The sequence below is a fragment of the Nicotiana sylvestris genome, chromosome 9 (genome assembly GCF_000393655.2).
Source record: "Nicotiana sylvestris chromosome 9, ASM39365v2, whole genome shotgun sequence".
Classification (NCBI taxonomy): Eukaryota; Viridiplantae; Streptophyta; class Magnoliopsida; order Solanales; family Solanaceae; genus Nicotiana; species Nicotiana sylvestris.
This window is the reverse complement of record NC_091065.1, coordinates 2,401,334-2,417,237: the sequence shown is the minus strand read 5'-3', so window position 1 is coordinate 2,417,237 and position 15,904 is coordinate 2,401,334. Positions and strand designations below refer to the sequence as shown.

Here is a 15,904-nt window from a genome sequence, read left to right as displayed (position 1 = left end):
GCAGAAAACTTTCAAACTTCTTTTTTGATTGCTTTTTCTTGAGTTTTTTGGAGTATTTCTAGCTATTAAAGCTCAGATTTGGAGCTGAGAATTCATAGCATTTGTATCCTTTTTGGTGTCTTTCTTCTCTGCCTTAGAAATCAGGAAAAATGGGTCTCTTATAGCAAGGCTTTAGGGAAGCATAACCTGAGTTTCTAATTTACTCTTACCCTTCAAATTTTGTTATTTTACCCTCCCCTGGACCCCAAAAACAACTGAGCTGTATTTATTTCATTTGCATAAAGCCCCCCTTATCTTCTAGACTCTTCTATTGTTATAACAGAAATATTCTTCCAAATCAAAAACCTTAAACTAACCCCCTAATGTCCCTGTATTTTCTTTCCAACACCTCCAAATATTGGGCCAACTAACAAAGAGTTTAGGCCCAAACGGATGGGTCTTCTACTGCCAAACTAACAACCCACAGAACCCAAAACACATACACCCCAAGACTGAACAAAAATATTGTAAAATCATGAAATGCTGAAAGTTTAAATGTGAATGAACTAATTAATACCACTGACCTATAAGCTAGCTTATTGACTAACCTAATTAAATCATACAAGCAAAAAGTCATTCTTAACAGAGAATTAGGTACTAATCTAGCCAAAACATAAATAAAGAAGAAAGAAGTAGAAGTAGAGAAGCCAAGTAATAATTCTAATCGCTTTTTAACAAAAATCAAATAATTAAACTTCTGGCTAAATCATGCAAAGCAAAAATTTAAAACCTAGAAATGCTAAAACACAGAAATTAGAGAAGATAAAAGGGAAACGGGTTATTACCTAAAACAAATAAGGAGGAAAAAACTTTGCTAAGCACTGGGCCAAATGATAGGGTTCGAATCACTCCGAAATAACCCAAAATGAACGCTAATCGGTTGTTATTGCCAAGAACAATCGACTAGCATAGATCTCTAGCCAACACGAGCCTTGAAAAACCAAAGATCAGTCAAAGAAGAATAAGAAAACTCGATCTTTCTGTTGTTTTTTTTAAAATCTGGCTCTGAGAGCATTTGATGGGGATTTTGGGGAATATGGTGATAGCTTGATGACGAGGGGAGGTTTATGAGTGTGGAGTATCGATTTGGGTGGGTTTGGAGGGATTAAGGTAGCTGTCGCCGGCTAATAAACTGAGAGGATTCTGGGGCGGCTAGATTAGGATTTTTTTGGGTGAGAGACAAAAATGGGGAAATGGGGAGGGGTCTCTAGGTCTAGGGGGAGTTTAGGACAGTTATAAAGGGGTGGAGTGGTCAGTTCTGGTCTGTTGGATCATAAGGAATGAAAGGCTGAGATTAAACGCCCCAAAACGGCGTCGTTTTGTTTAATGGGGGGCCTGGACCGGGTAGGCTAGATTTGGGCCTGGATTTGGGGCGGGTTTGGGCATAAAATCAGCCCAAGTCCAAAGCTGATTTAAGCCCCTTTTCCAATTCCTTTTTTCTTGTTTTTGTTTTCATTTTCCTTTCTCTAATTAATTAAAAACTTAAATTAAATTCCCAAATTAATTTAAATTGTAAAATTAAGCTAATTATCTAACTATAAAATTTATAAAAATTAGTTGCTCCTAGATTAAAAGAGAGAATTACTAATCTAAAATTAAAAAGCTAAAATGTAAAAGTGAACCTATTTTTGTGATTTTCATTTTTAATAAAGCAACTAACTATCTAAATTAACCCTAAAATGTGAACACAAAAATCTAAATGCAATGCATGGTATTTTTGGTATTTTTCATGACTTTAATAATAATAATCATGCACAGAAATGCAAACAATTAACACAATTCCTACAGAAATCCTATAAAATTGAAATTAATTAGGAAAAATTTATTTCTTCAATTTGTAGGAATATTTTACATAGGGAAAAAATCACGTGCTCACAGCTGCCCCTCTTTGCTCGGAAACACGAAGAGTTTTCGCGCAAAGATAAAGTGAGCAGATACGAGCGATTTTTTCCCGTTTGAATACTCTGTGGGAAGCATTTTTTGAAAGATCTGACCGAACCTTGCTTCAGAGGTTGCCTACATATCCTTGGATATAAAGAAATCAGGTCAGTGTAGTTCGGAAAGTTTTGGTAGCTGGGACTACCGGGAAGCTATGATTTTACTGTTGCTACTGCTTGCTGAACTCCTTATTACCCCGAGACAAAATGAAAAGAAGCTAGGCTAAACTATGATCTATGAATTACAAGAATCCTATCTACCATATTCAAACTTGGTCTTGTTGCTTCTACATTTCTGTTGTGCATCTTGAACTGTTGACCTGCACACTCGAGGTGAATTTCTGTGGTTGCTAACGCGAATTGAATTCTGAAATGAGTTCCCTTGTTTTCCAGGTGGCTTTCTGATTACCGAAACTTGAACTGCATTCCCTTGTTCTCCAGGTGGGCGCCTGATTGCCAAAACTTGAACTGTATTCCCTTTGTTCTCCAGGTGTGTGCCTGATTGCCAAAACTCGAACTGTATTCCCTTGTTTTCCAGGTGGGCGCCTGATTACCAAAGAATCGAACTGTATTTCCTTGTTCTCCAGATGGGTTCCTGATTACCAAAAACTCGAACTGTATTCCCTTGTTCTCCAAGTGGGCGCCTGATTGCCAAAACTTGAACTGTATTCCCTTGTTCTCCAGGTGGGCACCTGATTGCCACAACATGAACTGTATTCCCTTGTTCTCCAAGTGGGTACCTGATTGCCAAAACATGAACTGTATTCCCTTGTTCTCCAGGTGGGCGCCTGATTGCCAAAAATTCGAACTGTATTCCCTTGTTCTCTAGGTGGGCGCTTGATTGCCAAAACTTGAACTGTATTCCTTTGTTCTCCACTTGGGCGCCTGATTACCAAAAACTTGAATCGTATTCTCTTGTTCTCCAGGTGGGTGCCTGATTACCAAAAACTTGAATCATATTCCCTTGTTCTCTAGGTAGGCGCCTGATTGCCAAAAACTCAAACTGTATTCCTTTATTCTCCAAGTGGGCGCTTGATTGCCAAAACTTGAATTGTATTCCGTTGTTCTCCAGGTGGGTGCCTGATTACCAAAACTTGAACCGCATTCCTTTGTTCTCTAGTTGGTGTCGCGCCCCCTTTTTCTCGCAAAATCGGGTTTATGACATTTGGGAGACAACTCATTCCCGTTCGGGAATTGGGTTTTGAATTGAAGAGTCGCCACCTAATAATTTGAGTGCATTAGGACACTAGGGAAGGTTTGATTTGAACAACCAGATATTGGGTAAGGGTTTGAAATTATCTCAAGGGGAATGTGTTAGGCACCCCTCAAGATCCACTAGTGTGGTTCCCGGCCAAACTATTGTTGTGACTTAAGTGCAAATAACACATAGCTAAATAAAGGCTTCAAATAAGAGGGGATTTTCATGTAATGGTTAAAAATAAACAAAAGTAAGAAAAATGAACTAAAAGGAGTTGCTTTTCTTAAAAGAAATAGTTTAAAAAGATTTAAAAGAAACAAAGAATTTAAAAGAAACAAAGAAAACAAAGGAAAGGGGGGTCCTAGGTTTATTAATAATATGGATCACCCCACACAACATTCGGTAATCACTCCTCAGTGAGGGGCTACACTTGATGTTATCGTGTGGTCATCATATCCATATCTACCCTTTCCCACCCCGTTAAGGTATTATAGTGTGGAATGGTCTCGTTTACTTATTGTATGCTACTACTCGCCCTGATCCTATCAGCCCTGGAGGCACTTGGGACTACTAATCCTAAAGGGAGGAAGTATTGGGCTTATTTGTGGTTTCAAAAGGTAAATACTAAGGCGACAAACAAGACACATATAACAAGTTTGGGGAAGCATATAAACAAATAAAAGGGCTCAAACAGACCTCTTTTAAACCAAAGAAAGCACATAATGTAGCATGACTTGCATGTACTGTTTAGGGTCCAATTAAAACTTAAACGATGGAGGCAGATTGATCTATTACATAGTTCAGATAAGAAGCTCGAATCAGGACTACCTACTGGTTGTAGCTGATAAAAGGTCTGATTCAGTTTATAAACTTTCACCATATGGTTTGCCTAAGAGTTAGACAAAGACCCCTATAGGCATGATTTCTACTGATTCCAGAAACAATGAAACAAACATGAATACATACTGATTTGAGAAAATCGTCTGTTATTAAATAAAGGCGAATTTTAATAAAAGAGTGTTCTTCATTGTTACTGGTTTAGACCTATAAGCGAGTGAAACAATTCAGATGGTTTAGACCTATAAGCGAGTGAAACGATTCAGATTCGATTAAGGATCCTATAGGCATGCTTTCTATGTGTTGTCGATTTTGGACACTCTTATAAACGTAGTAAAAAATGCAGAAACATTATAGGCATGACATCTAGATGTTGAATTTCGTTTAAAGCCTATGAAGATATCTAATTGCAGTTGATTATTTAAGACCTACGAACATGTTTGTCTGATGAGGAATGCATGTGCAAGATTTAGAAAGAACCTATAGGCAGGGTATCTACATGATGTGCAGAAATTCAAAAATTCCTATAGGTAGGATATCTATACGCTTATGCAGGAGTTCAGAAATGAACTATAGGCATGGTATCTATATAAGAATGCAAGATTTTTATAGACATGGTACCTATATGAGAATGCAAGATTCCTATAAACATGGTATCTATGCAGAAATTCATAAACTCTTATAGGCAGGTTATCTAGACGCGAATGCAAGATTCGAATAGACATGGTATCTATATGAGAATGCAGAAATTCATAATCTCCTATAGGCAGGTTATCTACGCCTTTTGCATACATACTTTTGAAATTAAAAAGTACAACGAAGGAGAGCCTGACTTAAACTTCCTGTCTGAAGTATGAAGTGAATCAACTCCAAGAGATCATATTTTAAAGCCTTTCTCTTATTTTGGGTGTGTTAGAGCTCCATAAGAGTCTCATATGAACTCCGGGCAGTTCTTACACCCAAATGTATCACAGATTAAGCCATAGTGCAGTGTGGAAGGGCCAGCCATCAAGTGTCCAAGTTCAGAGGGAGTTCTAGGTCTCAAGGCAAGGCTCACAAGAGGGGGGCAGAAAAAATAGTAAAGGAATTGATTGTCAATCAATTACATAAGGCTTCCCTTAATTAAGGGATTCAGATTCGAATGGGTGAAAACCATTTAAGGAAAGAAATTGAGTAAGCACTTTGTGCACATCATGCAATCAGGGGCAAATACATAAAAAGTTGTTTAAGGAGAAGGTTTTGAAATACACGGTTTGTGCAAATAAGGTAAGCAAATCAATTAACAAATAGTAAATCAAAAGAGTCTGAGATTTTGCATGAATGAACCGAGTCAGAAAAGATGAAGAAGGGTTTAAACTTAGGCCGAGTAACAGGGAGAATCAACAAACAATGGAAAGAAATCAATCAAGCCCTATTCAGAAGGAAGTTTGCACTAATTGCAAATTTGAAAACCATTTAGAGGAAAATTCATCATATATAAGGAGCATGTGAGCATGAAAGAAAACTGTCGTGTAAATCAGCAGAAAAAATCCAGTGTAGAAGAGTTTAGCAAAAAGTTCTGCATTATATGAAAACAAAGATGTCCAAACTCAGTTCAGGGACTCAAAGTCAGTCTGAAAGAGTTAAGGGTTCTAATATAAAACCCTAGTTCAATCAAACCTAGGCAGAACCCCCAAATTCTAGGGTTTCCACCTTGAATCAAGTACAAAGATGAGGAGGCAAGTAGTCGAATCGAAACATGTTTAGAGTTTCAGAAAAGAACTGAAACTTCTAACATGCTTCTTCCAGCAACTAAACTCATGAATAGCATGTAAATACAGTAGAGGGGTTCAAGGCAAACAGAGTAAAGAAACTAATTCGAAACATGATGAGAAAAGACTGATAAGAACAGTAGAAGAAAGCATGCTTAAGAATATCCTTTTAAAAGAAACTTAAACAAAGTTCAATAGGATAAAAGTAGTAAGAACACTCAAGAATACGGTAGAAGAATACAATGGGCGAAACATACCAGAACATAGTAGAAAAGCATACAAGAACATAGTATAGAAAGCACAATAGAAGAACATACAAGAACGGAACATAGAAAGCACATTAGAAGAACATACATGGTAGAAGGAACATATAGAACACAGTAGAGGCAAATACACACAAAAGAAAAGGAAAAAAAAGTCAGAGAAACACTTAAGCATTTTCAGAAAACCCTAATTCCTAAAAGAAAGACTTTGAAAAGTAATTTACGAAAGAAAGTTAGGGAGATCGTTTGAAAACTCAAAGAGAGCACAGATACACAATGGATCTAAAGAGAACAGAAAAAACCTTGAAGGGTTAGGATTTCAGAAGAACCCTAGAAATGAGAAAGGCTTTGAAAAGGTCATCGATCTGAGTCGGAGAGGTCAGAACCAGGCTCAAAACACCATGGTACGCCGGAGCAAGGCCAACGACGACTCTAGAACCTTGAATTGGCAGAGGTCTGGGTGAAAACCTTCAAGGCCACGCCTGGAATCTTCAGAGATCAGGTGTGAAAGAGCAACAGGAGGTAGGTATAAGACTCTCATAGCCCTGGAAGCCATGGATTCTGGTGGCTTTCAGGGTGGAAGCAGTGAGAGGCGGCTAGGGTTATGAGAAGACTCGAGAGATTTTGAGAGAGTTCAGGGTTTCAGAGGCGGCTGGGGTTGTGAAATGGTTAGGGTTAGGGGGTAGGTCGGGATTAAAAAGGAAAGGGTATTTGGTGTCCGTTGATCATTTTGATCAACGGCCTAGATTAATTGAGTAGGTGGGGCGGTTTTAACAGGGTTGGGTTTGGGTTGGTTCAAACAGGGATTGGGTCAGGGTAATTGGGTTTAAATTTGGGTTCAATTGGAGGTTCAAATAAGGCTAAAATTGAAATAAACAGGGCTAACATTTAAATAGCTATTTTTTCTTATTTATTTTACAAAAAATAGTAAAATAATTTTTGGAAATAAATTAAAGGTACTAAAATAATTAATAATACGTAATTATCAAACTAAAAATACTGGAGTCAATTTTATAATTATGAAAACAATTAAATCTTAAAATAGGCTAATATCACAATTATACACAATTTAGCTTTAAAAATACTAAATAAATTTGTAAAAATATGCAAAAATTATGCCAGCTATATTTTAATATAAATATGAGAATCTAATAAGTGAATCACCTAAAATAATAATTTTGGCGATAATTATTGGGTTTTTCTTGATAAAATAGGGCAATGAATAGATTTAAAAATCTATAAAAATTAAGAGAAAAAAAAATTGTAAAACCTTGGGACATACTTATATATGCATATACTTGCTAGTTTGAAGGTATATTGCATATAAAAATATACAGAGAAAAATTGGGTATCAACAGTTGAGCGCCTTATTACTAAAACTTGAATTGTATTCCCTTGTTCTCCAGGTAGGCGCCTGATTACCAAAACTTGAACCGTATTCCCTTGTTCTCCAGATAGGCGCTTGATTACCAAAAACTCTCATTGCATTCCCTTGTTCTCCAGAGGGGTGCCTGATTGCCAAAACTTGAACTGTATTCCCTTGTTCTCCAGGTGGGCGCCTGTTTGCCAAAAACTCGAACTGTATTCCCTTATTCTCCAGGTGGGCGCCTGATTGCCGAAACTTGAACTGTATTCCCTTGTTCTCTATGAGGGTTCCTAAGTGTCAAAACTTGAACTGCATTCCCTTGTTCTCCAGGTGGGGGCCTGATTACCAAAAACTTTAATTGTATTCCCTTGTTCTCCAGGTGGGCGCCTGATTACCAAAAACTTGAATTGTATTCCCTTGTTCTCCAGGTGGGCACCTGATTACAACAAAACAGACAAACAAAGAAACTTTTCTACCCCAGTTTGGTATTTGGGCACATCTGTGAGTGTTAATCGAATCATGTTACCCAAAATCTCTAAGAATTTAAAACTAAAATCCCATTATCCAGGAGGGCCCTGAAAATTTCAAATTGAATCGCATCTTAAGAGTGAAAGCTTTAAAGTCAACTTATATTTCCTAAAGGTAGAGGTTATGATGAATCTTGTTATTTATGAAGGTCTTGGAATTCCACTAAGTCCCATTATCCAGGAGGGTCCTGAGAACTTTTAAGATTAAATCCCATTATCCAGGAGGGTCCTGAAAATTTTAAACTAAATCTCATTAGCCAGGAGGGTCTTGAAGATTTACGGTTAAACCTGGTGGTTAGTTTGCGTCATATTTGCTGAAGGTGGACCTTTCACTACCGTGCCTTGTTTTGACTGGATGCCTTGAACTGGCCAAGAATTGTTTGACTTTCTGACTGAATTTCAACCAACAGGAACCTGAATGACCCGAGTGACCTACACTCAACCCATTGTTTTACATTTCTGTCCTTCAAATTTTAACCTCTGTATCTTCCACAAAATTCACAAACCACTCGACCGCTTGAACCTTCATTAACACCTTATTTTTCACTTTTGCATCATGCTATTTCTGGTATGCTTTGGCCGCACTTTGCTCTGTGCAATTTGGAAGTTGGTGTTAAGCTTTGAAATCCTTTCTTTGTTGCTTAAACAAGGATGACATGGGAAAAACCTTAGAGAAATAAACCTAAAAGAAATGAAATGCAATGACTTCAAGAGTTAGAAATAAAGAAGAAGACTTGAAACAAGATGATTGTTTGAGGGAGAAAAGGAAGGAGACTTATTTGGGTGAGCCAGCTGGCACCAATGATCATGACATGCATTTCGAATTAATCAGCCCAACCCGTTCAGCCAATCATCTTTCAGTTGTCATACTTTATGCCGCGGGATCTCCATAAGCCAATCTCTTCACCAATTCACTGACCTTGTTCGGCTTGCGGTGCCTAGAAGGGTTTTCACCAACAAACCTCTCTCATTTGTTCATCTCTCAACTCACTGTCGCCTTACGGTGCCCATGAAGTTTTTCACCAATAAGACTCTCTCATTTTGATTTCTCTCATCTTTTCGTCGCCCTAGGGTGCCCATAAGGGTTTTCACCAATAGGACACTCTCATTTATTCATTTTACCTTCTGCAGCATGGAGTGTTGCCCCTAATGCGAATCATACATCTATCTCGCTCGACTTGGCACTCTCAAATATTGGTCGGAAGGTCTTTGTTTGGACCGCAATGTGGGCTTTTGGATGGGGTTAGAAAGAAAGGATAAAGGCTCAAAACAACTTGGATGGGTTCACACTTACAACATTTGGAATCAGATCTTTTATAGAACTATAACTTTTGCCCCAGTTTCTTTGCCTAGGGGCTTTTGAATTTTTATTTTTATGGGACCGTACCGTGAGGCTGCCTACGTATCCTTAAAAAGAATCAGGTCAAACGTAGTTCATGTCATAGGAATTGTTTTGTTTTTGTTACTTTTCTCTTTTTCTTTTTATTTTTATTTCTTTTTTTCTTTGTTCTTTTCCATTTTTCTTTATCTTTTCTCTTCTTTTTCCTCTTTTCTTCTTTATTTACCTTTTGTGTCTGTGTTTTTGAACTTTGCTACTGATTCCAAAAGAGGGGTATGAAAGAAAATAAATAAGGCTCAAAGGGGTAACAAAGGGTAAAGTGTTTAGAAATCAGAATAAAATGCCTTCGTCATTCCAATCTCCAAAACATGCCAAGTACAAACAACACAATTTAAACCAAAGAAATCATACATAATATCTTTTGGATGCATCAGAATTGATAGCCATATCTACACATGTGCCTTCTATATCTGTTAAGCATAAAACACAATTGTACACGACCTTTGTTACAATGAACGGCCCTTGCCAATTTGGGACGAACTTGCATTTCGCTTCATCCTGATGTGGCAGGATGCATTTCAATACTTGCTGACCCACTTCAAATTTCCGGGGGCGCACCTTCTTGTTGTATGCTCTTGCCATTCTCTTTTGATACAACTGGCTATGACACACTACTGCCAATCTTTTCCTGTCAATCAAACTTAATTGCTCCAAACGGGTTTTGACCCACTCATCATCATCAATTTCGACTTCAGCAATAATCCAAAGGGATGGAATTTCAACTTCCGCGGGTATCACTGCTTTAGTGCCATATACCAATGAATAAGGAGTTGCACCTACTGAAGAGCGAACAATAGTGCAACTTTTCATGTTATTGCCTGGAACCTTGCACCATTTTCCGAAGTATCTTCTTTATGTTTTTGTTGGCTGTCTCGACTGCTCCATTCGCCTTGGGACGATACGGGGTGGAATTTCGATGCGTAATCTTAAACTGTTAGCATACTTCTTTCATCAAATGACTGTTAATATTAGCACCATTGTCTGTGATGATGACCTTTGGGATTTCGAACCGACAAATGATATTTGAACGAACAAAATCAACCACTGCCTTTTTGGTCACAGATTTGATAGTTTTAGCTTCAACCCACTTAGTAAAATAGTCAATGGCCACCAGAATGGACTTGTCCCCATTTGATGCCGCGGGTTCAATTGGTCCAATGACATCTATGCCCCAAGTAACAAAGGGCCATAGTGCGGACATTGTGTGCAACTCAGATGGCGGAGAATGAATCAAGTCTCTGTGTACCTAGCATTGAATACACTTGCGTACAAAGATGATGCAATCTCATTCCATGGTGAGCCAATAATACCCTGCTCGAAGAATTTTCTTTGCCAGAACATACTCGCTCATATTTGGCTAGCAAACCCCGGAATGCACTTCCGTCATGATAGTCGTGGCTTGTTTAGCATCTATGCACCTTAATAGCCCAAGATCTGGAGTTCTTTTGTACAAAACTCCCCCGCTCAAGAAATATCAACTAGCCAAATGTCGAATTGTTCTCTTTTGATCATCTGTGGCTTGTACCGGATATACCCCCTTCCTGATGTATTCCCTGATATCATGGAACCATGGTTCACCATCAAGTTCTTCCTCAACCACATTACAATAGGCATGCTGATCACGAACTTGAATGTGTAGAGGGTCAATATAAGATTTGTCTGAATGGTGCAACATTGATGCCAAGGTAGACAAAGCATCGGCAACCTCATTATGGATCCTTGGAATGTACCTGAATTCTATTGATGAAATACGTTGACAAATATCATGCAAACATTGTCGATACGGTATTAGCTTCAAATCCCGTGTCTCCCATTCTCCTTGAATCTGGTGCACCAAAAGGTCCGAGTCTCCCAAGACCAAAACTTCCTGGACTCCCATATCTATTCTAACCTCAATCCCAAAATGCATGCCTCATACTCAAACATGTTGTTGGTACAATAGAAACAAAGCTGAGCCGTAATAGGGTAGTGATGCTCTATTTCAGAAATAAGCACGGCCCCTATCCTGACACCTTTCATGTTAGCGGCTCCATCAAAAAAAGGTTTCCAACCTAGTTTTTCAGCCTGCTCCACTTCATCAATATGCATCACCTCTTTATCGGGAAAATACTTTCTCAATGGTTCATACTCTTCGTTCACCGGATTCTCGGCCAATTGATCGGCCAATGCTTGGGCTTTCATCGCGGTCTGAGTCACATAGATAATGTCAAACTCTGTGAGCAAAATCTTCCACTTTTCAAGTCTCTCTATGGGCATAAGCTTCTTAAAAATATACTTTAGAGGGTCTAGACGAGAAATGAGGTAAGTAGTGTAGGACGATAGATAATGCTTCAACTTTTGTGCCACCCAAGTCAGGGCGCAACATGTCCTTTCAAGGGGAGTATACTTAACCTCATATGATGTGAACTTCTTGTTGAGATAATAGATGGTTTGCTCCTTTCTGCAGGTGATGTCATGTTGACCCAGTACGCAACTGAACGAATTGTCCAAGACTGTCAAATAAAGAATTAAAAGCCTCTCGGGTTCCGACGGGACCAACACAGGTGGGTTTGACAAGTACCTCTTGATCTTATCAAATGCCTTCTGGCACTCATCAATCTATTTGACCGCAGCATCCTTCTTCAGCAACTTAAAGATGGGCTCACAAGTTGTTATGAGTTGAGCAATAAACCTGTTGATGTAGTTTAAACGCCCGAGCAAACTCATCACCTCAGTTTTGTTCCTTGGAGGTGGCAATTCTTGGTTAGCCTTGATCTTTGATGGGTCCAACTCAATGCCTCGATGACTAACTATGAATTCCAACAGTTTTCCGGGTGGAACACCAAATACACACTTGGCAGGGTTAAGCTTAAGATTGTACCTGCGGAGCCTTTGGAAAAAACTTCCTCAAATCTTTGATATGGTCGGCCTGTTGATTTGACTTTACGATCATATCATCCACATAAACCTAAATCTCCTTGTGTATCATGTCATGGAACACAGTAGTCATTTCCCTCATGTAAGTTGCCCCAGTATTTTTCAAACCAAACGGCATTACCCGGTAGCAATAAGTTCCCCATAGTGTGATAAACGCTGTCTTTTCTGCATCCTCCTTATCCATCAAGATTTGGTGGTACCCCGTATAGCAATCCACAAAAGAACCGATCTCATGTTTGGCACAGTTGTCAATCAAAATGTGGATATTTGGCAATGGAAAATTATCGTTTGGACTTGCTTTGTTGAGATCACGATAATCAACGCACACCCTAGTCTTGTCGTCCTTCTTTGGCACTGGCATAACATTAGCTAACCAAGTGGGGTATCGCGTGACTCGAATGACCTTTGGGTTCAACTGCTTTGTGATTTCCTCCTTGATCTTCACACTCATGTCAGTTTTGAACTTTCTTAACTTCTGCTTGATGGGAGCGAATGTCGGGTTAGTGGGCAATTTGTGAACCACCAAGTTAGTACTTAGACCCGGCATGTCGTCGTATGTCCATGCAAAAATGTCTTTATATTCGAACAACGCTTTGATTATTTCCTCCTTGATTTGTGGTTCCAAGTGTACACTTATCTTGGTCTCCCTGATGTTATCTAGATCCCCTAAATTGATTGCTTCAGTTTCATTCAAATTAGGCTTGGGTTTCTCTTCAAAGTGACTTAGCTCTTTACTAATTTCCTCAAATGCTTCCTCTTCATCATATTCTATTTCATCATCACACACTATTTATTGGATTATTATTTCAGAGTTAGATTGGCTTTTAAGACTTGGCTGAAGATTCCTCATGCATATCATGTCATTGAAACCAGCATAAAAAGAACTGTACAAAGAAAGAAGAGAAAATGACACTATCAAGAGTAATGGAAAAGGGAAATTTCATTTCATTAAAATAAAGGATAGAAGGGTTTGTACATTAAAATAGACAGAAAATAAAATCTGAATTACAACCCTGGAATAATCTAGATAAGCTGAAAGGAAAACAAAGCAAACTACCAATACTCCTTCCGGGTAGGGAGAGGAGTGGCATCCCAATTGTTAATCTTCACTTTTGTCCCAACAAACTGCACATCTGCCTTGCTGGAACCTTCCCCGATTTCTACCATGTTTACTTCATCAAATAGACTCTGGAACCTTTTAACCAATTCTTCATCAAAATCAACCACAGGTCTTGGAACTGTTGTCACCTGACTCTTCACAACCCTTGCCTTGATGAAAGACCTAGAGAGTGTGGGACTGGCTTAGGGAGCGACCATGCCTTCTTTTTTAGCTTTTGAGCCTTCTTTACATCATCCTATGTAGGCTTGAACCCCAGACCAAATGTGCTCAGATTTTCACGCAAGGATACTGGCTGCCCGATACCTTGCAGAGATGCACCAAGACCCTTGCCCGGCATAAAACTAATTTTCAGCATCTCGGTTGCTACCATGATGATTGTCGAAGCTAACTTTGGACCCGAGATGTATCCCCCTTCCGGAACCTTTTCAACTGACACCGCTTAGGACACTTGATAGACCCACGTGCCCTTATCCTCTTCAGCTTCAATAAACTGGACTGAGGTATCATTGAAAGCACATAAATTCTCATTGCCATGCACGACGATTTCCTTGTCTATCCTGTTTTAAACCTGGGTATATTGTTCTAAACCTGTCTTACCTGAGCGGACAACTCGAGCCGAGGGGGGAAGCGTACCAGTAACCAAAAGATCATCCGTCTTTGCAACGTGTCTGAACCTCGTTCTAAATTAGGATGTGACACTAATAGAAAGAAGTCACGCTAGCGTGCACTTCTTAGAAGATTAGAAGAGAGGGGTTTCGCAACAGTTTATATACAGTTCAGATAATATCAAAGAGGTAAAAAGCGATATTTAGCACACTAGGCCCAAACGTAAATAAAATCAGATAATAAATAAAGCCAAATATAACAATTATTCTATGCTCGAATTCTTGAACCCTGAACTACAGATTCTTGGTTCTTGTCCTTAGCAGAGTCGCTAGAGCTATCACACCTCCTTTTTCTACCTCCGAAAGGGGTATAAGGGAGTTATTTTCAATTTAAGTGACAATCGAAACGAGATTATTTATATTAAAATCACAGTCGTCACTTGGGATAGTTTATGGTGTCCCAAGTCACCGGTTTTAAATCCTGAATCGAGGAAAAATTGACTCTGTTTTACAGTCCGCGAAACACAGAAATCCGGGTAAGGAATTCTGTTAACCCAGGAGAAGGTGTTATTCCCAGGTTCCGTGGTTTTAGCACGGTCGCTCAACTATTATTATTGGCCTTTATATGATTTTAAAATATTTTTGAAACCTATGTGCATTTTTTTCCTTTTAAAATCGCTTTTAATAATCTGATTATCATATAACTGATTATTTGATTACACATTGCGAATCATATCACGGGAACCATACCCATTATCCACAACATGTGTATTTTATTAACAAGATTAAATTGTGGCCGGGTCACATAAATGTACCCATGGATTTTAGAAATTAAGCATCACAACTACGTCACGAGAACCATACCCGTAGCTATAACAATTTATTTAATTAACGCGCCTAAAGCAAAATACGAGAGTTCAAGGCATTTTTCTTCATTAGTAAAGGAATTTATGTGAGGTCCATAGACTACGTGACTGGATGGTACACCTCAATTTATTTACAAGTATCTATACTCAACTAAGCGTATTATGAACGTTCATATCTAAAACTGAGTTTGATGCTATTGCAAAATCAACAGATCAGCTCTTCCTCACTGATATTTTTAAACATAGATGTAGATCGATATAACCTAACTTTATATGTAATGCAGGCAAAAGGAGAATGGCATTTGTGTATTACAACGGTATAGTGTTCGAGTTTGGAGGAACCTAAATTATCAATTGCAAAATTAACATCACCAAATGAAATCAAATAGTAAAATATGAAGCAAGAGTACAGTAGACATGCATAAACTAATATTTTAGCCTTGCATATATCACAGTAATGCACTACAGTACTAGACGGCAATGGATGCCAATAGAATTTTCAACATCATAAAGAAAAAAATCAGGGCCTGCGAAGAAACATATACTGTACTCTACTTATATCGGTACTTGAGCACTCAATTTTCCAACCATTTTTTCACATCAGACAATGATACAAGTTAAATTGGTACAAAACTTAAATCACGCTCTTGCGAAGACCAAAGTTCAATCACACCATAAGTTCAGTAATTAAAACCTTAAATACTCCAAAATCAACTTGGAATAACAGATATGGAAGAGCATAAAACTGGAGAAAATAAACAAGGAAAAAAAGAAGAAGCTAGTCGACTTGAAAGAATACAAAATTGATAGCCTGAACATAGTTGGGTTTACAATACCTTAATATGCTTGTTTCTTCCATATAAACATGCATTATCCAATCAGTAATCCCAAGTTTCAAGAGGAGTACCTGATTACAGCAAAAAAACAGAGGAGAAAATAAGCCTGAAGTTAGAATGAAGCAACAACAACAGATCAACAACAGCAGAAAACAATGACTGTAGAACCAATAATTTCCTTAAACCAACAGCTTTCGAACCCAGAATTTATGCAGTAAAAAATTAGATTGGCAGCAAACTTTCA

The 15,904-nt window shown here is 38.4% G+C and overlaps 1 protein-coding gene across 1 annotated transcript; it reads right to left on the bottom strand.

Annotated features, from left to right (window-relative positions):
- Positions 1-10,251: 10,251 nt before the first annotated feature.
- LOC138876951 (uncharacterized) lies at positions 10,252-13,400 on the bottom strand. The gene is made up of 7 exons (XM_070156231.1): positions 13,291-13,400; positions 13,065-13,117; positions 12,355-13,019; positions 11,878-11,915; positions 11,209-11,790; positions 10,852-11,047; positions 10,252-10,563 (listed from the first exon to the last, which is right to left on the bottom strand). The coding sequence occupies exons 1-7, from the start codon at positions 13,398-13,400 to the stop codon at positions 10,252-10,254; spliced, it is 1,956 nt and encodes a 651-aa protein (XP_070012332.1).
- Between the last annotated feature and the right edge of the window lie 2,504 nt (positions 13,401-15,904).

What these genes read in the sequence shown, in the direction of transcription:
- LOC138876951 (XM_070156231.1), bottom strand. Translation starts at nt 13,400, where the DNA reads ATGGTAGAAATCGGGGAAGGTTCCAGCAAGGCAGATGTGCAGTTTGTT. An exon ending in GGGGAACTTATTGCTACCGG is followed by an intron (nt 11,916 to 12,354) that starts GTAATGCCGTTT and finishes GCGGTCAAATAG; the next exon opens with ATTGATGAGTGCCAGAAGGC. An exon ending in GGGAATACATCAGGAAGGGG is followed by an intron (nt 10,564 to 10,851) that starts GTATATCCGGTA and finishes ATTCAATGCTAG; the next exon opens with GTACACAGAGACTTGATTCA.